The 25619-nt window shown below is 44.8% G+C and overlaps 1 protein-coding gene across 6 annotated transcripts in view; it reads left to right on the forward strand.

Annotated features, from left to right (window-relative positions):
- The window catches only part of LOC140115005 (von Willebrand factor A domain-containing protein 5A-like), a 130171-nt gene that overhangs the window by 103952 nt on the left and 600 nt on the right, over positions 1 to 25619 (forward strand). For 5 of the 6 annotated variants that reach the window (XM_072132754.1, XM_072132752.1, XM_072132760.1 and 2 more), the window contains 5 exons: positions 11253 to 11273; positions 17287 to 17319; positions 21064 to 21084; positions 23800 to 23990; positions 25001 to 25127. In XM_072132754.1, coding sequence (XP_071988855.1) covers positions 11253 to 11273; positions 17287 to 17319; positions 21064 to 21084; positions 23800 to 23990; positions 25001 to 25127 — 393 coding nt within the window. The remainder of the gene's footprint in view (positions 1 to 11252; positions 11274 to 17286; positions 17320 to 21063; positions 21085 to 23799; positions 23991 to 25000; positions 25128 to 25619) is intronic. The other variant, XM_072132758.1, reaches the window with a different exon arrangement.

A 25619-nucleotide genomic window follows, 5' to 3' on the forward strand; every position in this document is an offset into this window, starting at 1 on the left:
TGTGCTGCCCCTCATAATTATTTCCTGTGCTGCCCCTCATAATTATTTCCTATGCTGCCCCTCATAATTATTTCCTGTGCTGCCCCTCATAATTACTTCCTATACTGCCCCTCATAATTATTTCCTATACTGCCCCTCATAATTATTTCCTATGCTGCCCCTCATAATTATTTCCTATACTGCCCCTCATAATTATTTCCTGTGCTGCCCCTCATAATTATTTCCTGTGCTGCCCCTCATAATTATTTCCTATGCTGCCCCTCATAATTATTTCCTATACTGCCCCTCATAATTATTTCCTATACTGCCCCTCATAATTATTTCCTGTGCTGCCCCTCATAATTATTTCCTATGCTGCCCCTCATAATTATTTCCTATACTGCCCCTCATAATTATTTCCTGTGCTGCCCCTCACAATTACTTCCTATACTGCCCCTCATAATTATTTCCTATGCTGCCCCTCATAATTATTTCCTATGCCCCCCCTCATAATTATTTCCTATGCCCCCCCTCATAATTATTTCCTATACTGCCCCTCATAATTATTTCCTATGCTGCCCCTCATAATTATTTCCTGTGCTGCCCCTCATAATTATTTCCTATACTGCCCCTCATAATTATTTCCTGTGCTGCCCCTCATAATTATTTCCTATGCTGCCCCTTATAATTATTTCCTGTGCTGCCCCTCATAATTATTTCCTATGCTGCCCCTCATAATTATTTCCTGTGCTGCCCCTCATAATTATTTCCTGTGCTGCCCCTCATAATTATTTCCTGTGCTGCCCCTCATAATTATTTCCTGTGCTGCCCCTCATAATTATTTATTTCCTATACTGCCCCTTATAATTATTTCCTATACTGCCCCTCATAATTATTTCCTGTGCTGCCCCTCATAATTACTTCCTATGCTGCCCCTCATAATTATTTCCTATACTGCCCCTCATAATTATTTCCTATACTGCCCCTCATAATTATTTCCTGTGCTGCCCCTCATAATTATTTCCTATACTGCCCCTTATAATTATTTCCTATGCTGCCCCTCATAATTATTTCCTATACTGCCCCTTATAATTATTTCCTATACTGACCCTCATAATTATTTCCTATGCTGCCCCTCATAATTATTTCCTATACTGTCCCTCATAATTATTTCCTATGCTGCCTCTCATAATTATTTATTTCCTATACTGCCCCTCATAATTATTTCCTATACTGCCCCTCATAATTATTTCCTATGCTGCCCCTCATAATTATTTCCTATGCTGCCCCTCATAATTATTTCCTATACTGCCCCTCATAATTATTTCCTGTGCTGCCCCTCACAATTACTTCCTATACTGCCCCTCATAATTATTTCCTATGCTGCCCCTCATAATTATTTCCTATGCCCCCCCTCATAATTATTTCCTATGCCCCCCCTCATAATTATTTCCTATACTGCCCCTCATAATTATTTCCTATGCTGCCCCTCATAATTATTTCCTATACTGCCTCTCATAATTATTCCCTATGCTGCCCCTCATAATTATTTCCTATACTGCCCCTCATAATTATTTCCTGTGCTGCCCCTCATAATTATTTCCTATGCTGCCCCTCATAATTATTTCCTGTGCTGCCCCTCATAATTATTTCCTATGCTGCCCCTCATAATTATTTCCTGTGCTGCCCCTCATAATTATTTCCTGTGCTGCCCCTCATAATTATTTCCTGTGCTGCCCCTCATAATTATTTCCTATACTGCCCCTCATAATTATTTCCTGTGCTGCCCCTCATAATTATTTATTTCCTATACTGCCCCTTATAATTATTTCCTATACTGCCCCTCATAATTATTTCCTGTGCTGCCCCTCATAATTACTTCCTATGCTGCCCCTCATAATTATTTCCTATACTGCCCCTCATAATTATTTCCTATACTGCCCCTCATAATTATTTCCTGTGCTGCCCCTCATAATTATTTCCTATACTGCCCCTTATAATTATTTCCTATGCTGCCCCTCATAATTATTTCCTATACTGCCCCTTATAATTATTTCCTATACTGACCCTCATAATTATTTCCTATGCTGCCCCTCATAATTATTTCCTATACTGTCCCTCATAATTATTTCCTATGCTGCCTCTCATAATTATTTATTTCCTATACTGCCCCTCATAATTATTTCCTATACTGCCCCTCATAATTATTTCCTATGCTGCCCCTCATAATTATTTCCTATACTGCCCCTCATAATTATTTCCTATGCTGCCTCTCATAATTATTTATTTCCTATACTGCCCCTCATAATTATTTCCTATGCTGCCCCTCATAATTATTTCCTATGCTGCCCCTCATAATTATTTCCTATACTGCCCCTCATAATTATTTCCTATGCTGCCCCTCATAATTATTTCCTGTGCTGCCCCACATAATTATTTCCTGTGCTGCCCCTCATAATTATTTCCTGTGCTGCCCCTCAAAATTACTTCCTATACTGCCCCTCATAATTATTTCCTATACTGCCCCTCATAATTATTTCCTATACTGCCCCTCATAATTATTTCCTATGCTGCCCCTCATAATTATTTCCTATGCTGCCCCTCATAATTATTTCCTATACTGCTCCTCATAATTATTTCCTATGCTGCCCCTCATAATTATTTCCTATACTGCCCCTCATAATTATTTCCTATGCTGCCCCTCATAATTATTTCCTATACTGCCCCTCATAATTATTTCCTATGCTGCCCCTCATAATTATTTCCTATGCTGCCCCTCATAATTATTTCCTATACTGCCCCTCATAATTATTTCCTGTGCTGCCCCTCATAATTATTTCCTATACTGCCCCTCATAATTATTTCCTATACTGCCCCTCATAATTATTTCCTATGCTGCCTCTCATAATTATTTCCTATACTGCCCCTTATAATTATTTCCTATACTGCCCCTTATAATTATTTCCTATACTGCCCCTCATAATTAATTATTTCCTATGCTGCCCCTCATAATTATTTCCTATGCTGCCCCTCATAATTATTTCCTGTGCTGCCCCTCATAATTATTTCCTGTGCTGCCCCTCATAATTATTTCCTATGCTGCCCCTCATAATTATTTCCTATGCTGCCCCTCATAATTATTTCCTATACTGCCCCTCATAATTATTTCCTGTGCTGCCCCTCATAATTATTTCCTATGCTGCCCCTCATAATTATTTCCTATACTGCCCCTCATAATTATTTCCTGTGCTGCCCCTTATAATTATTTCCTGTGCTGCCTCTCATAATTATTTCCTATACTGCCCCTCATAATTATTTCCTATACTGCCCCTCATAATTATTTCCTATGCTGCCCCTCATAATTATTTCCTGTGCTGCCCCTCATAATTATTTCCTATGCTGCTCCTCATAATTATTTCCTATACTGCCCCTCATAATTATTTCCTATGCTGCCCCTCATAATTATTTCCTATGCTGCCCCTCATAATTATTTCCTATGCTGCCCCTCATAATTATTTCCTATACTGCCCCTCATAATTATTTCCTATGCTGCCCCTCATAATTATTTCCTGTGCTGCCCCTCATAATTATTTCATATGCTGCCCCTCATAATTATTTCCTATGCTGCCCCTCATAATTAATTATTTCCTATACTGCCCCTCATAATTATTTCCTATACTGCCCCTCATAATTATTTCCTATGCTGCCCCTCATAATTATTTCCTATGCTGCCCCTCATAATTATTTCCTATACTGCCCCTCATAATTATTTCCTATGCTGCCCCTCATAATTATTTCCTATACTGCCCCTCATAATTATTTCCTGTGCTGCCCCTCATAATTATTTCCTATGCTGCCCCTCATAATTAATTATTTCCTATACTGCCCCTCATAATTACTTCCTATACTGCCCCTCATAATTATTTCCTGTGCTGCCCCTCATAATTATTTCCTATACTGCCCCTCATAATTATTTCCTGTGCTGCCCCTAATAATTATTTCCTATGCTGCCCCTCATAATTATTTCCTGTGCTGCCCCTCATAATTATTTCCTATACTGCCCCTCATAATTATTTCCTGTGCTGCCCCTCATAATTATTTCCTATGCTGCCCCTCATAATTATTTCCTATACTGCCCCTCATAATTATTTCCTATGCTGCCCCTCATAATTATTTCCTGTGCTGCCCCTCATAATTATTTCCTATACTGCCCCTCATAATTATTTCCTATACTGCCCCTCATAATTATTTCCTATGCTGCCCCTCATAATTTTTTCCTATACTGCCCCTCATAATTATTTCCTATACTGCCCCTCATAATTATTTCCTATGCTGCCCCTCATAATTATTTCCTGTGCTGCCCCTCATAATTATTTCCTATGCTGCCCCTCATAATTATTTCCTATACTGCCCCTCATAATTATTTCCTATGCTGCCCCTCATAATTATTTCCTATGCTGCCCCTCATACTTAATTATTTCCTATGCTGCCCCTCATAATTATTTCCTATGCTGCCCCTCATAATTATTTCCTATGCTGCCCCTCATAATTATTTCCTGTGCTGCCCCTCATAATTAATTATTTCCTATACTGACCCTCATAATTATTTCCTATGCTGCCCCTCATACTTAATTATTTCCTATACTGCCCCTCATAATTATTTCCTATGCTGCCCCTCATAATTATTTCCTATGCTGCCCCTCATACTTAATTATTTCCTATGCTGCCCCTCATAATTATTTCCTATGCTGCCCCTCATAATTATTTCCTATGCTGCCCCTCATAATTATTTCCTGTGCTGCCCCTCATAATTAATTATTTCCTATACTGACCCTCATAATTATTTCCTATGCTGCCCCTCATACTTAATTATTTCCTATGCTGCCCCTCATACTTAATTATTTCCTATGCTGCCCCTCATAATTATTTCCTATACTGACCCTCATACTTAATTATTTCCTATGCTGCCCCTCATAATTATTTCCTATGCTGCCCCTCATAATTATTTCCTATACTGCCCCTCATACTTAATTATTTCCTATACTGCCCCTCATAATTATTTCCTATACTGCCCCTCATAATTATTTCCTATACTGCCCCTCATAATTAATTATTTCCTATACTGACCCTCATAATTAATTATTTCCTATACTGCCCCTCATAATTATTTCCTGTGCTGCCCCTCATAATTATTTCCTATGCTGCCCCTCATACTTAATTATTTCCTATGCTGCCCCTCATAATTATTTCCTATGCTGCCCCTCATAATTATTTCCTATACTGCCCCTCATAATTATTTCCTATGCTGCCCCTCATAATTATTTCCTATACTGCCCCTCATAATTAATTATTTCCTATACTGACCCTCATACTTAATTATTTCCTATACTGACCCTCATACTTAATTATTTCCTATACTGCCCCTCATAATTAATTATTTCCTATACTGCCCCTCATAATTAATTATTTCCTATGCTGCCCCTCATAATTATTTCCTATGCTGCCCCTCATAATTATTCCCTATACTGCCCCTCATAATTATTCCCTATACTGCCCCTCATAATTATTTCCTATACTGCCCCTCATAATTAATTATTTCCTATACTGCCCCTCATAATTAATTATTTCCTATGCTGCCCCTCATAATTATTTCCTATACTGCCCCTCATAATTAATTATTTCCTATACTGCCCCTCATAATTAATTATTTCCTATGCTGCCCCTCATAATTATTTCCTATACTGCCCCTCATAATTAATTATTTCCTATACTGCCCCTCATAATTATTTCCTATACTGCCTCTCATAATTATTTCCTGTGCTGCCCCTCATAATTATTTCCTATACTGCCTCTCATAATTATTTCCTGTGCTACCCCTCATAATTATTTCCTGTGCTGCCCCTCATAATTATTTCCTATACTGCCCCTCATAATTATTTCCTATGCTGCCCCTCATAATTACTTCCTATACTGCCCCTCATAATTAATTATTTCCTATACTGCCTCTCATAATTATTTCCTATGCTGCCCCTCATAATTACTTCCTATACTGCCCCTCATAATTAATTATTTCCTATACTGCCCCTCATAATTATTTCCTATGCTGCCCCTCATAATTACTTCCTATACTGCCCCTCATAATTAATTATTTCCTATACTGCGCCTCATAATTATTTCCTGTGCTGCCCCTCATAATTATTTCCTATGCTGCCCCTCATAATTATTTCCTATGCTGCCCCTCATAATTATTTCCTGTGCTGCCCCTCATAATTATTTCCTATGCTGCCCCTCATAATTAATTATTTCCTATACTGCCCCTCATAATTATTTCCTATACTGCCCCTCATAATTATTTCCTGTGCTGCCCCTCATAATTATTTCCTATACTGCCCCTCATAATTATTTCCTATACTGCCCCTCATAATTATTTATTTCCTATGCTGCCCCTCATAATTATTTATTTCCTATGCTGCCCCTCACCATTATTTCCTGTGCTGCCCCTCATAATTATTTCCTATGCTGCCCCTCATAATTATTTCCTGTGCTGCCCCTCATAATTATTTCCTATGCTGCCCCTCATAATTATTTCCTATACTGCCCCTCATAATTATTTCCTATACTGCCCCTCATAATTATTTCCTATACTGCCCCTCATAATTATTTCCTGTGCTGCCCCTCATAATTATTTCCTGTGCTGCCCCTCATAATTATTTCCTATACTGCCCCTCATAATTATTTCCTATGCTGCCCCTCATAATTATTTCCTATGCTGCCCCTCATAATTATTTCCTATACTGCCCCTCATAATTATTTCCTATGCTGCCCCTCATAATTATTTCCTGTGCTGCCCCTCATAATTATTTCCTGTGCTGCCCCTCATAATTATTTCCTATACTGCCCCTCATAATTATTTCCTATGCTGCCCCTCATAATTATTTCCTATGCTGCCCCTCATAATTATTTCCTATGCTGCCCCTCATAATTATTTCCTATGCTGCCCCTCATAATTATTTCCTATACTGCCCCTCATAATTATTTCCTATGCTGCCCCTCATAATTATTTCCTATGCTGCCCCTCATAATTATTTCCTATGCTGCCTCTCATAATTATTTCCTATGCTGCCCCTCATAATTATTTCCTGTGCTGCCCCTCATAATTATTTCCTATGCTGCCCCTCATAATTATTTCCTATGCTGCCCCTCATAATTATTTCCTATACTGCCCCTCATAATTATTTCCTATACTGCCCCTCATAATTATTTCCTGTGCTGCCCCTCATAATTATTTCCTATACTGCCCCTCATAATTATTTCCTGTGCTGCCCCTCATAATTATTTCCTATGCTGCCCCTCATAATTATTTCCTATACTGCCCCTCATAATTATTTCCTATGCTGCCTCTCATAATTATTTCCTATACTGCCCCTCATAATTATTTCCTATACTGCCCCTCATAATTATTTCCTATGCTGCCCCTCATAATTATTTCCTGTGCTGCCCCTCATAATTATTTCCTATGCTTCCTCTCATAATTATTTCCTATGCTGCCCCTCATAATTATTTCCTGTGCTGCCCCTCATAATTATTTCCTATGCTGCCCCTCATAATTATTTCCTATGCTGCCTCTCATAATTATTTCCTATGCTGCCCCTCATAATTATTTCCTATACTGCCTCTCATAATTATTTCCTATACTGCCCCTCATAATTATTTCCTATACTGCCCCTCATAATTATTTCCTATGCTGCCCCTCATAATTATTTCCTATACTGCCCCTCATAATTATTTCCTATACTGCCCCTCATAATTATTTCCTATACTGCCCCTCATAATTATTTCCTGTGCTGCCTCTCATAATTATTTCCTATACTGCCCCTCATAATTATTCCCTATGCTGCCCCTCATAATTATTTCCTATACTGCCCCTCATAATTATTTCCTATACTGCCCCTCATAATTATTTCCTGTGCTGCCCCTCATAATTATTTCCTATACTGCCCCTTATAATTATTTCCTATGCTGCCCCTCATAATTATTTCCTATACTGCCCCTCATAATTATTTCCTGTGCTGCCCCTCATAATTATTTCCTATACTGCCCCTTATAATTATTTCCTATACTGCCCCTCATAATTATTTCCTATACTGCCCCTCATAATTATTTCCTATACTGCCCCTCATAATTATTTCCTATGCTGCCCCTCATAATTATTTCCTATGCTGCCCCTCATAATTATTTCCTGTGCTGCCTCTCATAATTATTTCCTATACTGCCCCTCATAATTATTTCCTATACTGCCCCTCATAATTATTTCCTGTGCTGCCTCTCATAATTATTTCCTATACTGCCCCTCATAATTATTTCCTGTGCTGCCTCTCATAATTATTTCCTATACTGCCCCTCATAATTATTTCCTGTGCTGCCCCTCATAATTATTTCCTATGCTGCCCCTCATAATTATTTCCTGTGCTGCCCCTCATAATTATTTCCTATACTGCCCCTCATAATTATTTCCTGTGCTGCCCCTCATAATTATTTCCTATGCTGCCTCTCATAATTATTTCCTGTGCTGCCCCTCATAATTATTTCCTATGCTGCCCCTCATAATTATTTCCTGTGCTGCCCCTCATAATTATTTCCTGTGCTGCCCCTCATAATTATTTCCTATGCTGCCCCTCATAATTATTTCCTATGCTGCCCCTCATAATTATTTCCTATACTGCCCCTCATAATTATTTCCTGTGCTGCCTCTCATAATTATTTCCTATACTGCCCCTCATAATTATTTCCTATGCTGCCCCTCATAATTATTTCCTATGCTGCCCCTCATAATTATTTCCTATGCTGCCCCTCATAATTATTTCCTATGCTGCCCCTCATAATTATTTCCTATGCTGCCCCTCATAATTATTTCCTATACTGCCCCTCATAATTATTTCCTATACTGCCCCTCATAATTATTTCCTATGCTGCCCCTCATAATTATTTCCTATACTGCCCCTCATAATTATTTCCTATACTGCCCCTCATAATTATTTCCTGTGCTGCCCCTCATAATTATTTCCTATACTGCCCCTCATAATTATTTCCTATACTGCCCCTCATAATTATTTCCTATGCTGCCCCTCATAATTATTTCCTATACTGCCCCTCATAATTATTTCCTGTGCTGCCTCTCATAATTATTTCCTATGCTGCCCCTCATAATTATTTCCTATACTGCCCCTCATAATTATTTCCTATACTGCCCCTCATAATTATTCCCTATGCTGCCCCTCATAATTATTTCCTATACTGCCCCTCATAATTATTTCCTATACTGCCTCTCATAATTATTTCCTATACTGCCCCTCATAATTATTTCCTATACTGCCCCTCATAATTATTTCCTATGCTGCCCCTCATAATTATTTCCTATACTGCCCCTCATAATTATTTCCTATACTGCCCCTCATAATTATTTCCTATGCTGCCCCTCATAATTATTTCCTATGCTGCCTCTCATAATTATTTCCTGTGCTGCCCCTCATAATTATTTCCTATGCTGCCTCTCATAATTATTTCCTGTGCTGCCCCTCATACTTAATTATTTCCTAAACTGCCCCTCACAACTAACTATTGGCCCCCGGCCACCACAATCTTTTTACTGCCCTTTTTAATAAAAAATCCTGTACTCACCGCAGCGTCTTCTATCTTCTTGCCGCGTCTGGGAAGGAAGGGGTGCGCGGCAGCGTGATGACATCATCGCGCGGACGCGCAGCCTAGTTCATGGAGCGATGTGCGCCGGGGTTGTATTCCGGCCACAACGCTCCAGTAATAGTGCTGGAGCGGCCGTTTCCGACCCCACCGAGCACTGTACAGTGACGGGCAGGAGCTTCCGGTCCGGACGGACTGAGGCTCCTACCCGACTGTCACAGGCCACGAGGTCCCGGCGCTGCCGTGGCAAACGTCGGGGGCCGGATCGATACGGTCCGCGGGCCGTAGTTTGGGGAACCCTGGTCTATATATAGTATGTATATACTGTATGATGTATATATACTATACTGTATGTGTGTATATATGGTGTGTATATGCTGCACACATGTATACAGTATAAATAGTATGTGTATACTGTATGTTTGTATGCTTATGCTGTATGTGTATATATGGTGTGTTTATACTGCATACATGTGTACAGTGTATATAGTAAGTATATACTGTATGAGTAATCCAAAAAATGCAATGAAGCAGCACTCCGGTAAGTATAAAGGTGATCTAATATAAGGTGCAACGTTTCAGCTCATCCATAGAGCCATTATCAAGCATAATAATATTGTGGATGTATACTATACCGTATGTGTGTGTATTTGATATGTATATACCATGGGTGTGCATAAGAAGTATATGTACTGTGTGTGTATAAGATGTGTATATCCTGTATGTATAAGAACTGTATGTGTATATATATATGTATATAAATGTGTGTGTTTTTAAATCACATGTAAGTATACAACAAATATGTATATTTTTTAAAGGAAACCTACCATGTGATGTGATGCATTATGAAGCAAACATACATTGTGACTACTGCAGCTACACTGATGCAGGACCATATCTTGGTTAATCCCTGAGCGTAGTGGTTCTGCTGAAAAAACAATTATAACATTCAGGATCTTGGGAAAGTTGGGTCAGCATGGCTGCCTAGATCAACACATTACACACAGGAGCTTGTAAATACAAATGGAGGTTAGTCAAGACATGACTAATCAACCTGAGCTGAATCACTCATGCACAGCAGCTCGGGGATGGTGCAGCAATTGATTATTCTGTCTGGCAGGGAGAAAAGTGATTGCATCATCCTCCCCTGCAGAGAAAAACTCACCTGCTAGGAGAAGCACGGAACCAAGCACTGAAGGAGCAATAGAAGCGTCAGAGCTTCATTATCATAATGTTATATCTGTTTTATCAGCAAAACCACTAAGCTCAGGGATGAAACAAGATATGTTTCTGCATCAGTGTAGCTACAGCATTCTCAAGGTATGTTTGCTTCATAATGCATCAAATCAAATGGTAGGTTTCCTTTAAGGGGTAGGCGGGCCCCATACCAGACATTTAATTGGGGCCCCCCTTTCCCCTTTTAAAAATTTACGCCCCTGGCGAGTGTACTGGCATCAGCATGGCGCAGGGCGCTACTATTTTAGGGCTGCCCCAAAATGGCTGTCAGGGGCTCACCATTATAATGTGCCCCTATAGACTGATTTCCTCCCACTTCTTATTTACTCTTCTTTCCACAGATGGCAGAATGTCGGCTCCAGGTACGGCTTATGCTCCACTCATTCTCCTTCATCTCAATCTTCTTTGTAAATTTGATGTACTGAGGACCTGCATTGCCACGTGACTGCTCCAGGTCCAGCTTCTAGGAACAATATTTAAGTAGGCCTGTAGCTCCTCCTCACAACTGACCCCCAACATATATTATAAATACCCCTCACACCACAACTGACCACACTGTACCCCCGCATATATCATATATACCCCTCACACCATAACTGTCCACACTGTGCCCCCACATATATCATATATACCCCTCACACCATAACTGTCCACACTGTGCCCCCACATATATCATATATACCCCTCACACCACAACTGACCACACTGTGCCCCCACATATATCATATATACCCCTCACACCACAACTGACCACATTGTGCCCCCACATATATCATATATACCCCTCACACCACAACTGACCACACTGTGCTCTCACATATATCATATATACCCCTCACTCCACAACTGTCCACACTGTGCCCCCACATATATCATATATACCCCTCACACCACAACTGTCCACACTGTGCCCCCACATATATCATATATACCCCTCACATTACAACTGACCACACTGTACCCCACATATATCATATATACCCCTCACACCACAACTGGCCTCACTGTGCCCCCACATGTATCATATATACCCCTCACACCACAACTGTCCACACTGTGCCCCCACATATATCATATATACCCCTCACACCATAACTGTCCACACTGTGCCCCCACATATATCATATATACCCCTCACACCACAACTGACCTCACTGTGCCCCCACATATATCATATATACCCCTCATACCACAACTGACCACACTGTGCCCCACATATATCATATATACCCCTCACACCACAACTGACCACACTGTACCCCACATATATCATATATACCCCTCACACCACAACTGGCCTCACTGTGCCCCCACATATATCATATATACCTCTCACACCACAACTGCCCACACTGTGCCCCCACATATATCATATATACCCCTCACACCACAACTGACAACACTGTTCCCCCACATATATCATATATACCCCTCACACCACAACTGACCACAATGTGCTCCCACATATATCATATATACCCCTCACACCACAACTGACCTCACTGATCCCCCACATATATCATATATACCCCTCACACCACAACTGACCACATTGTGCCCCCACATATATCATAGACTGGGTGTCATGGATCCCAATAAACCAATGTGAACTCTCTAAGGCCCTTTAATACTAATCCACATTATCAAACGAATAACCATAAAACACACGCAGACTCTTCCTTTGTTGGGTATAAAAATTGGTCACAGCTTTATTTTTTAAATAACAATTTTCCAAAAACTCTTAAACTCGAGAAGGCACTTGATTGTGAACTCGTTCCATTGGCCCGGCCGCTGTATGCCAGCTGGCCTCCCAGCTGCCAAGTCGGCCAACCGAGCCTTCACCTCCATTGCTCATTTTCCGCCAGCTGTGACTTGAAGAAACTGAAAAACAATAAATTCACAAGCAAACAAACACACAAATAGGGCGGGAGGGCGGGACCGCTTCTCTGCCAAGCTTGTGACAAAGAGGAAGCACCCACCCCCTACACCAGCTTAAATACCACACGCCAGTAGGCGTGAATAACTATGAGGTAGCAGGGTGGGGGATGAGCTATAACCCACCCCAATTAAAGTGCCACCAGCCCTTGAACATAACCTTGCGTCAAACCAAAAGAGCAGACACCAGTCTAGGGGCACCTTCCTTAATTAGTCAGGCGTACCCCGCATATACCCATCACACCACAACTGACCACACTGTGCTCTCACATATATCATATATACCCCTCACACCACAACTGACCACACTGTGCGCCCACATATATCATATATACCCCTCACACCACAACTGTCCACACTGTGCCCCACATATATCATATATACCCCTCACACCACAACTGACCACACTGTGCTCCCACATATATCATATATACCCCTCACACCACAACTGGCCTCACTGTGCCCCCACATATATCATATATACCCCACACACCACAACTGACAACACTGTGCCCCCCACATATTTCATATATACCCTCACACCACAACTGTCCACACTGTGCCCCCCACATATTTCATATATACCCCTCACACCACAACTGTCCACACTGTGCCCCCACATATATCATATATACCCCTCACATTACAACTGACCACACTGTACCCCACATATATCATATATACCCCTCACACCACAACTGGCCTCACTGTGCTCCCACTTATTACATATATACCCCTCACACCACAACTGGCCTCACTGTGCCCCCACATATATCATATATACCCCTCACACCACAACTGTCCACACTGTACCCCCACATATATCATATATACCCCTCACACCACAACTGACCACACTGTACCCCACATATATCATATATACCCCTCACACCACAACTGACCACACTGTACCCCCACATATATTATATATACCCCTCACACCACAACTGACCACACTGTACCCCACATATATCATATATACCCCTCACACCACACCTGACCACACTGTACCCTCACATATATCATATATACCCCTCACACCACAACTGACCTCACTGTGCCCCCACATATATCATATATACCTCTCACACCACAACTGCCCACACTGTGCCCCCACATATATCATATATACCCCTCATACCACAACTGACAACACTGTGCCCCACATATATCATATATACCCCTCACACCACAACTGACAACACTGTGCCCCACATATATCATATATACTCCTCACACTACAACTGACCACACTGTACCCCCACATATATCATATATACCCCACACACCACAACTGACCACACTGTGCTCCCACATATATCATATATACCCCTTACACCACAACTGACCACACTGTGCCCCCACATATATCACATATACCCCACACACCACAACTGACCACACTGTGCTCCCACATATATCATATATACCCCTCACACCACAACTGACCACACTGTGCTCCCACATATATCATATATACCCCACACACCACAACTGACCACACTGTGCCCCCACATATATCATATATACCCCTCACACCACAACTGCCCACACTGTGCCCCCACATATATCATATATACCCTCACACCACAAGTGACCACACTGTGCCCCTACATATATCATATATACCCCTCACACCACAACTGACCACACTGTACCCCCACATATATCATATATAGCTCTCACACCACAACTGACCACACTGTGCCCCCACATATATCATATATACCCCTCACACCACAACTGGCCTCACTGTGCCCCCACATATATCATATATACCCCTCACACCACAACTGACCACACTGTGCTCCCACATATATCATATATATCCCTCACACCACAACTGACCACACTGTGTTCCCACATCTATCAAATATACCTCTCACACCACAACTACCCACACTGTGCCCCCACATATATCATATATACCCCTCACACCACAACTGACAACACTGTGCCCCACATATATCATATATACTCTTCACACTACAACTGACCACACTGTGCCCCCACATATATCATATATACCCCACACACCACAACTGACCACACTGTACCCCCACATATATCATATATACCCCACACACCACAACTGACCACACTGTGCTCCCACTTATTACATATATACCCCTCACACCACAACTGACCACACTGTGCCCCCACATATATCATATATACCCCACACACCACAACTGACCACACTGTGCTCCCACATATATCATATATACCCTCACACCACAACTGACCACACTGTGCCCCCACATATATCATATATACCCCTCACACCACAACTGACCACACTGTACCCCCACATATATCATATATACCCCTCACGCCACAACTGTCCACACTGTGCCCCCCACATATATCATATATACCCCTCACACCACAACTGACCACACTGTGTCCCCACATATATCATATATACTCCTCACACCGCAACTGATCACTGTACCCCCCACATATATCATATATACCCCTCACACCACAACTGACCACACTGTGCCCCCACATATATCATATATACCCCTCACACCACAACTGACCACACTGTGTCCCCACATATATCATATTTACCCCTCACACCACAACTGACCACACTGTGCCCCCCACATATATCATATATACCCCTCACACCACAACTGCCCACACTGTGCCCCCACATATATCATATATACCGCTCACACCACAACTGACCACACTGTGCCCCCACATATATCATATATACCGCTCACACCACAACTGACCACACTGTGCCCCCACATATATCATATATACTCCTCACACCACAACTGGCCTCACTGTGCCCCCACATATATCATATATACCCCTCACACCACAACTGACCACACTGTACCCCCACATATCATATATACCCCTCACACCACAACTGACCACACTGTGCCCCCACATATATCATATATACCCCTCACACCACAACTGACCACACTGTGCCCCCACATATATCATATATACCGCTCACACCACAACTGACCACACTGTGCCCCCACATATATCATATATACTCCTCACACCACAACTGGCCTCACTGTACCCCCACATATATTATATATGCCCCTCACACCACAACTGACCACACGATAGAACAGCGACCCCTCCTCTCCATCCAGTAGAAATAGTAGTAACATCCAGTGCAGAGCAGGGTGGCTCAGTAGTTAGCACTACAGCCTTGCAGCACGGTGGCTCATTGGTTAACACTACAGCTTTGCAGCAAGGTGGCTCAGTGGTTAGCACTACAGCATTGCAGTGCTGGGGTCCTGAGTTCAAGTCCCATCCAGGTCAACATCTGCAAAGAATTTATATGTTCTCTCCATGTTTGTGTGGATTTCCTCTGGGTCCTCCAGTTTCCTCCCACACTCCAAAAAAAATACTGGTAGGTTGATTAGACTGTGAGCCCCATTGACACAGGGACTGATTTGTCAAGCTCTGTGAAGTACTACAGAATCTAAAATCAACTTTTATAATTATGCTAATGAGTCTGAAGGGCTATGGGCTTGTTAAAGCCCTCTATGGTCTGGTTTTACAGGCTGTTGTTACACTGCAGCAGAACGTCGCAGTCTCATCCTCCCCCTGCTGTTCCTCTAAACTTGGCAGCAATGAGCACACAGTGATCCTGCACAGTGTAACGGCCTGTGAAGCTACAGCATGGACCGGCACTGATAACATGCCCATAGCCTTTCTGGCTCATTAGAATAAGTTTTAAAAATATTGAAAAACAAATTGTCATTGAGCCAAAATAAAACACTATGGGGCAGATTTGCTTACCCGGCCCATTCGCGATCCAGCGGCGCGTTCTCTGCGCTGGATTCGGGTGCGGCCGGAATTTATGAAGGCAGTTCCTCCGCCGTCCACCAGGTGCGCTGAAAAGCATCTGAACGCGCCGGAATGCACCGAGCTGGACCAGGTGAAGGTAAGCGCTTCCCAAGCGACACATTTTCGGTTTTTAAATGCGGCAGTTTTTCCGAATACGTCGGGTTTTCGTTCGGCCACGCCCCCCCGATTTCCGATATGTAACACTAAGCCGCTGCCCATAAGGGTTAGAGGGGTTTTTCCATCTGGGGATTCACATTAAATTCATTTGTCATATTTATATATTTCTTCAGTCGGATGTTGTTAATAAAATGTTCCCGTGTGCAGATCATTTCCCATAAATGTAGCTATGTTGTCCCTTAGAAACCAGATAGCTGTCCTTGGATACGACCACTCCCTGACAGCAGGGGCCAGACATGTATTACTGAGTCCTGCCCGACCACCAGGATTCAGCGTTCATTGGCTACATATATGGGAAATTCTCTTCACCCTGGTACATTATTTTAATAACAATGAATTGAAATCTATGTATACGGCCAAAGAATTAAATGTCTGTCCCCAGATGAGAATAATCTGACACTAATTCTTGGTTTTTGCTTCCCTGTTTAGCTCCCATGTATCTAAAAGGAGACGCCTGTTTCGGTGAGTTATCTTCTGTGGAGATGGAGCGGTGCTGATGTGTCGCTCTAATATTCTTCCACCTTCTAATAACCAGAACTTTTCTTATTCACACTGCCACCAAGTGGTGGGAATAAGGCATTACACTACATTATTTATAGGTCTATTAACAAGAGATGAGCGAGCACTAAAATGCTCGAGTGATGGAATATCGAATAACCAACCCCATTGAAGTCACCGGGAGACTCCAGCATTTTTCATTGAAAGAACAGATTGAAAGAACACAGTGAAGAACACATTGCAGATGTTCTGTACATCTGCTAACTTATCCGAAGACACGCGTGCAGAACGGTGTTCTTCACAATAGTATGTGAAGAACAAAGCGGGTCATTTACTAAGGGCCCGATTCGCGTTTTCCCGACGTGTTACCCGAATATTTCCGATTTGCGCCGATTTCCCCTGAATTGCCCCGGGATTTTGGCGCACGCGATCGGATTGTGGCGCATCGGCGCCGGCATGCACGCGACGGAAATCGGGGGGCGTAGCCAAACGAAAACCCGAGGAATTCGGAAAAACTGCCGCATATAAAAAAATAATCTGTCGCGGAGCTTTCACTTACCTTCACTCAGCCCGGCTCGGTGAACTCCAGCGCATTCTGATGCTTCTCAGCAGCGCCACCTGGTGGACGTCGGAGGAACTGCCTTAATGAATCCCGGCTGGACCCGAATCCACCGCAGAGAACGCGCCGCTGGATCACGAATGGACCGGGTAAGTAAATCTGCCCCAATGTGTGTGAAGAACATATTGCAGATGTTTCCATACATCTGCAATGTTTTCTTCACACATATTGGGAGTTATTTACTAAGGGCCCGAATCACATTTTTCCGTCGGGTTACCCGAATATTACCGTTTTGCGCAGATTTTCCCTGAATTGCCCCGGGTTTTTGGCGTACGGAATCGGATTGTGGCGCCGGCATGCACGCAACGGAAATCAGGGGGGCCATAAGAAAACCCGACGGATTCAGAAAAAATGCCGTATTTAAAAAAGAAAAAAAGGGTCGCTTGACACGCGCTTACCTGCACCCAGGGTAGGACGGTGAACTTCAGTGAACTCCGACGAACTTCAGCGCAGCAGCGACACCTGGTGGACATCGGGTGCACGACCTTAGTGAAACGACGGAAGACCCGAATCCCCCACAGAGAACGCGCCGCTGGATCGCGACAGGACTGGGTAAGTAAATCTGCCCCAATGTGTTCTTCACTGAAATGATCCACTGTGTTCATTGTATTCTTCACTGTATTTCCTTAAGTAAATGCTCGATCTCGAGCAGGCGAAATACTCGTCCGAGCAACGAGCTGTTTCGAGTGCGCTAATACTCGAACGAGCATGCTCACTCATCTCTACAGATGCTGTAACATATTGTTATGTATGTCATGTCATTATGTATTTTCCTGAGGCTTTGCATGCTGTCATTGGCTGACAACCCAGAGTGTCTAGACAGACCAAACCTATAAATACAGGCTCTGTCTAGGGCTCTGGATCTTAGTCTCCTGAGATTACTCTGTCTCTGTCCTGCGGCTGCTGCAGAGCCGACCTGCTGTGCTGTTACAGAGAAGAACAGAAGGAACAGATTCTCTTCTTACTTTTTCACCTGGAATTAAATTACTAACTAGGATAATATAACTTACCTGATTACATCATTATCTTCTAGTCACTTGGGATGACCTGCGGGGATCATATAGAGCAGCTGCGGTGAACCTTTTAGAGAGCGAGTGCCCAAACTACAACAAGAACCCACTTCCTTATTGTAAACTTCCAGCATGCACATTAAGCAGTAACTTATGGCCCTCAGGGGCTTTGGTTGTATCCTGGTCCCTGGGACACCAATGACATTTGGATTATTATTGTAGCTTTCCTCCAGGGTCCCCTGTACAGGACCTCCACTGATAATCCAGCACTGTTCACACCTGCTGCAGTTATAGGCAGCCATCGCTGTGTCGCTTTAAAATGGCGCTAATCACGACACATCCCGGGTGGAATCGGACTACAAGAGGTGACCTTAAGTCCTGTCTGGTGACCTCCGTTCTTGGGTGACGGCCTGGGTGCCCACAGATTGGGCTCTGAGAGCCACCTCTGCACGCTACCCCTGATATAGAGGGTGCATACAGCTACCGGATACATAGTGACCTGATAACTGGTGCACAGGGAGACCGGATACATAGTGACCTGATAACTGGTGCACAGGGAGACCGGATACATAGTGACCTGATAACTGGTGCACAGGGAGACCGGATACATAGTGACCTGATAACTGGTGCATAACTGGTGCACAGGGAGACCGGATACATAGTGACCTGATAACTGGTGCACAGGGAGACCGGATACATAGTGACCTGATAACTGGTGCACAGGGAGACCGGATACATAGTGACCTGATAACTGGTGCACAGGGAGACCGGATACATAGTGACCTGATAACTGGTGCACAGGGAGACCGGATACATAGTGACCTGATAACTGGTGCACAGGGAGACCGGATACATAGTGACCTGATAACTGGTGCACAGGGGGACCGGATACATAGTGACCTGATAACTGGTGCACAGGGAGACCGGATACATAGTGACCTGATAACTGGTGCACAGGGAGACCAGATACATAGTGACCTGATAACTGGTGCACAGGGAGACCGGATACATAGTGACCTGATAACTGGTGCACAGGGAGACCGGATACATAGTGACCTGATAACTGGTGCATAACTGGTGCACAGGGAGACCGGATACATAGTGACCTGATAACTGGTGCACAGGGAGACCGGATACATAGTGACCTGATAACTGGTGCACAGGGAGACCGGATACATAGTGACCTGATAACTGGTGCACAGGGAGACCGGATACATAGTGACCTGATAACTGGTGCATAACTGGTGCACAGGGAGACCGGATACATAGTGACCTGATAACTGGTGCACAGGGAGACCGGATACATAGTGACCTGATAACTGGTGCACAGGGAGACCGGATACATAGTGACCTGATAACTGGTGCACAGGGAGACCGGATACATAGTGACCTGATAACTGGTGCACAGGGAGACCGGATACATAGTGACCTGATAACTGGTGCACAGGGGGACCGGATACATAGTGACCTGATAACTGGTGCACAGGGAGACCGGATACATAGTGACCTGATAACTGGTGCACAGGGAGACCAGATACATAGTGACCTGATAACTGGTGCACAGGGAGACCGGATACATAGTGACCTGATAACTGGTGCACAGGGAGACCGGATACATAGTGACCTGATAACTGGTGCACAGGGAGACCGGATACATAGTGACCTGATAACTGGTGCATAACTGGTGCACAGGGAGACCGGATACATAGTGACCTGATAACTGGTGCACAGGGAGACCGGATACATAGTGACCTGATAACTGGTGCACAGGGAGACCGGATACATAGTGACCTGATAACTGGTGCACAGGGAGACCGGATACATAGTGACCTGATAACTGGTGCATAACTGGTGCACAGGGAGACCGGATACATAGTGACCTGATAACTGGTGCACAGGGAGACCGGATACATAGTGACCTGATAACTGGTGCACAGGGAGACCGGATACATAGTGACCTGATAACTGGTGCACCGGATACAGATCACATATCATAGTGTTAGAAGGTAAGAATAATAATAGTTACATCTGCATTTATGGTTAATAGACTCATTATATAATTTCCTTCTCTTTCCATAGAAATTGGAGAGACGGATATACGTAAGTATGGTGCCAATAATAGTATGATCCAACACCACCCTCACCCCACACCACCCTCACCCGACAACACCCTCACACTATCCTTACCCAACACCACCCTCACCCCGCACCAACGTCACCCCATACCAACCTCACACTATCCTTACCCAACACCACCCTCACCCTACACCACCCTCACACTATCCTTACCCAACACCACCATCACCCTACACCACCCTCACACTATCCTTACCCAACACCACCATCACCCTACACCACCCTCACACTATCCTTACCCAACACCACCATCACCCTACACCACCCTCACACTATCCTTACCCAACACCACCCTCACCCCGCACCACCCTCACCGGACACCAACTTCACCCCACACCAACCTCACACTATCCTTACCCAACACCACCATCACCCTACACCACCCTCACACTATCCTTACCCAACACCACCCTCACCCCGCACCACCCTCACCGGACACCAACGTCACCCCACACCAACCTCACCCCGCACCACCCTCACCCGGTACCACCCTCACACTATCCTTACCCAACACCACCCTCACCCGACACAACCCTCACCCCGCGCCTACTTTACCCAACAGCATCCTGATGTGACACAAACCTTACCCAACACCAATCTCACACCAACACCAACCTCACCTGACACCACCCTCACCCGACACGAACCTCACACCAACGCCACCCTCACCCGACACCACCCTCACCTGACACCCCCCTCACACCAACGCCACCCTCACACCAACACCAACCTCACCGGACACCAACGTCACCCCACACCACCCTCACCCCGCACCACCCTCACCCCGCACCACCCTCACACTATCCTTACCCAACACCACCCTCACCCCGCACCACCCTCACCCCACGCCAACCTCACACTATCCTTTCCCAACATCACCCCACACCAACCTCACCCCATGCCAACCTCACACTATCCTTACCCAACACCACCCTCACCCATCACCAACGTCACACCACCCTCACACTATCCTTACCCAACACCACCCTCACCCCACACCAACCTCACCCCACGCCAACCTCACACTATCCTTACCCAACACCACCCTCAACGGACACCACCCTCACCCCACACCAACCTCCCACTATCCTTACCCAACACCACCCTTACCCAACACCAACCTCACCCCGCGCCAACCTCCCACTATCCTTACCCAACACCACCCTCACCGGACACCACCCTCACCCCACACCAACCTCCCACTATCCTTACCCAACACCACCCTCACCCGACACCAACCTCCCACTATCCTTACCCAACACCACCCTCACCGGACACCAACCTCACCCCACACCAACCTCCCACTATCCTTACCCAACACCAACCTCACCCAACACCAACCTCCCACTATCCTTACCCAACACCACCCTCACCGGACACCAACCTCACCCCACACCAACCTCCCACTATCCTTACCCAACACCAACCTCACCGGACACCAACGTCACCCCACACCACCCTCACCCCGCACCACCCTCACCCCGCACCACCCTCACACTATCCTTACCCAACACCACCCTCACCCCGCACCACCCTCACCCCACGCCAACCTCACACTATCCTTTCCCAACATCACCCCACACCAACCTCACCCCATGCCAACCTCACACTATCCTTTCCCAACACCACCCTCACCCATCACCAACGTCACACCACCCTCACACTATCCTTACCCAACACCACCCTCACCCCACACCACCCTCACCCCACACCAACCTCACCCCACGCCAACCTCACCCCACGCCAACCTCACACTATCCTTACCCAACACCACCCTCAACGGACACCACCCTCACCCCACACCAACCTCCCACTATCCTTACCCAACACCACCCTTACCGGACACCAACCTCACCCCACACCACCCTCACCCCACACCAACCTCACCCCACGCCAACCTCACACTATCCTTACCCAACACCACCCTCAACGGACACCACCCTCACCCCACACCAACCTCCCACTATCCTTACCCAACACCACCCTTACCGGACACCAACCTCACCCCGCGCCAACCTCCCACTATCCTTACCCAACACCACCCTCACCGGACACCACCCTCACCCCACACCAACCTCCCACTATCCTTACCCAACACCACCCTCACTCGACACCAACCTCCCACTATCCTTACCCAACACCACCCTCACCGGACACCAACCTCACCCCGCGCCATCTTTACCCAACAGCATCCTGATGTGACACAAACCTTACCCAACACCAATCTCACATCAACCTCACCAACACCACCCTCACCAACACCACCCTCACCCGACAACACCCTCACCCGACACCAACCTCACCCATCACCAACCTTACCCAACAGCATCCTGACCTAACACCAACCTCACACTAACACCACCCTCACACCAACCTCACCCTACAGCATCCTGACCTGACACCAACCTTCCCCAACACTACCCTCACCCGACACCAACCTTACTCGACAGCTTCTGACCTGAGACAAACCTTACCCAACATCAACCTCATCCGACACCACCCTCACCCGACACCACCCTCAACCGACACCACCCTCACCTGACACCATCCTCACCCGACACCATCCTCACCCGACACCATCCTCACCCGACACCATCCTCACCCGACACCACCCTCACACCACACCACCCTCACCCTGATTTTTGCAACTATAAGTCCAATGTCTTCGCTGTATTTTAGTCTATGATGAAGATTGCTACGATGCTGTGAGCGACCTGCCCGAGGTCCTGGAGCCGCCCGAGGTCCTGGAGCTGCCTTTCGTCAGGTTGATTTCCCTTCAGAATGCGGACGGCTCCTGGAATCTTACCCCCGGATTCTCCTCAGTACTGGGAATATCCCTGCAGGACATCAGCAGCAAGAATCCGGATCAGGTGAGAGCGAGGCGTCCGGAGAATCTCAGTCTTGTCCTGACAGTTTTAGAAACATTTATGATGTTTCTTATTTTTAATCAGAACTTTTTTAATCAAGGCAAAAAAAATCTTGGCCTCACATTTTCATGTTTGAATAAAGATCCTTGTTCCCACAATACTGTATGTGCTTATCCCCTAGACTGGATGGCAGGATATTGCTGTCAAACATATATATCAAACATGGGCCCTTTAATGCTAACCGCACCCCTTATATACAACGTAACCATAAAAATGGTCATAGCTTTATTTCTCCATTTAACAATTCAAAACGCTTACGGCACTTGATTGAACCGGATCATCTTGCTCGGCCGCTGTATACCAGCTGGACTTCCATCTGACAAGTCGGCCAGCCGAGCGTTTCCCATCTCAACTTTCCGCCAGCTGTGACTTAGTGCATGTATCAAACAAAAACATTCAGAAATTAACAAATAAACAAAACATATCAAAACAGGGAGGGAGGATGGGAGGATGGGAGGGCCGCTCTGGTGCCGTATACTGCAAGAGGCCAAAAAATAGAAAGGACCAGCCTTATAAAGGCCTACGGGACTGGATAAGCGTCTGATCCCTGCTGGTCCGACATCTGGGTCCGACAAGGATGGGGGGTAAACCAGTGCTCCTTATGTTGCATATGTTCTGTTTGTTACTAAATCTACCAGTGCTGTATTCATTTGCCCGGGAACCTGAGAGATATCTCTTCCAGATGTCCCATAGCAGTGAATGGAGCGCTGGTCCTGTGCACCAGAACCCCAGTCATATGGAGAACTTGTGGTCCCTCATTGTGTTTCTTGTGGTTCCCGGCAGCCAGACCTCAGGCATTCGCTATCCACACCAATACCTGCACCTCCACCATAGATACAGTATATATAGATATCGATGTATCTAGTGACACTCTCCAGTCACTTCCTTTAGTTGTGGAAAGTTTTGTGTTTTTTGATCTAATTTATACTTGATATAATAATTCTATTCTCCAGAATGTGGACTCATCCGTGTGGGCGACGGTCCTGGCGCTGATCTGGCTCCATGCATCGTGTCTGGACCAGAGGGAGGAATGGGAATTACTGGAAGGGAAAGCCTTGTCCTGGATCAAGGCCAAAGCAGGTGATATCTCACATAGAGACGCTAACAATTTCCGGATCATTGTGTGTCCATGTAAAGACCAGTTGGAGTTGATGGCGCTGAAGGTCCAATAAAATATCATGACAAGCAAATCCTTGGCTCCAGAGAACTTCAGTCCTGGTTTACGTCTCGTGGGTTTAGATGGGACAATTTATCATCTGGTTATTTTGTGGTTCTAGAAAGACCCAACTATAACAGGACGCAAGATCCAATCCACCGGTTCTGGTTACGAAAGTAAAGTTGTTGTCCTTCATGTACGCAGTTTCATTCTGCTTCATGAGGGCTGGTAGGTAAGGATCTACCTCACCTTATAGACACAACAACGTGAATGGACAAAGGATGAATCTAAATCAGGTCCTCCCCCCACCACACATACAATATTCAGTTCATTGTGTGTAAATGTAGAGACCAATCAGGATTGAGTTTGAAATGTTGCAGGTTCTTAGATACATTTGTTATGTGCTGAAGTTGGAA

This window comes from Engystomops pustulosus, chromosome 1 (assembly GCF_040894005.1).
Source record: "Engystomops pustulosus chromosome 1, aEngPut4.maternal, whole genome shotgun sequence".
NCBI classification, from domain to species: Eukaryota; Metazoa; Chordata; class Amphibia; order Anura; family Leptodactylidae; genus Engystomops; species Engystomops pustulosus.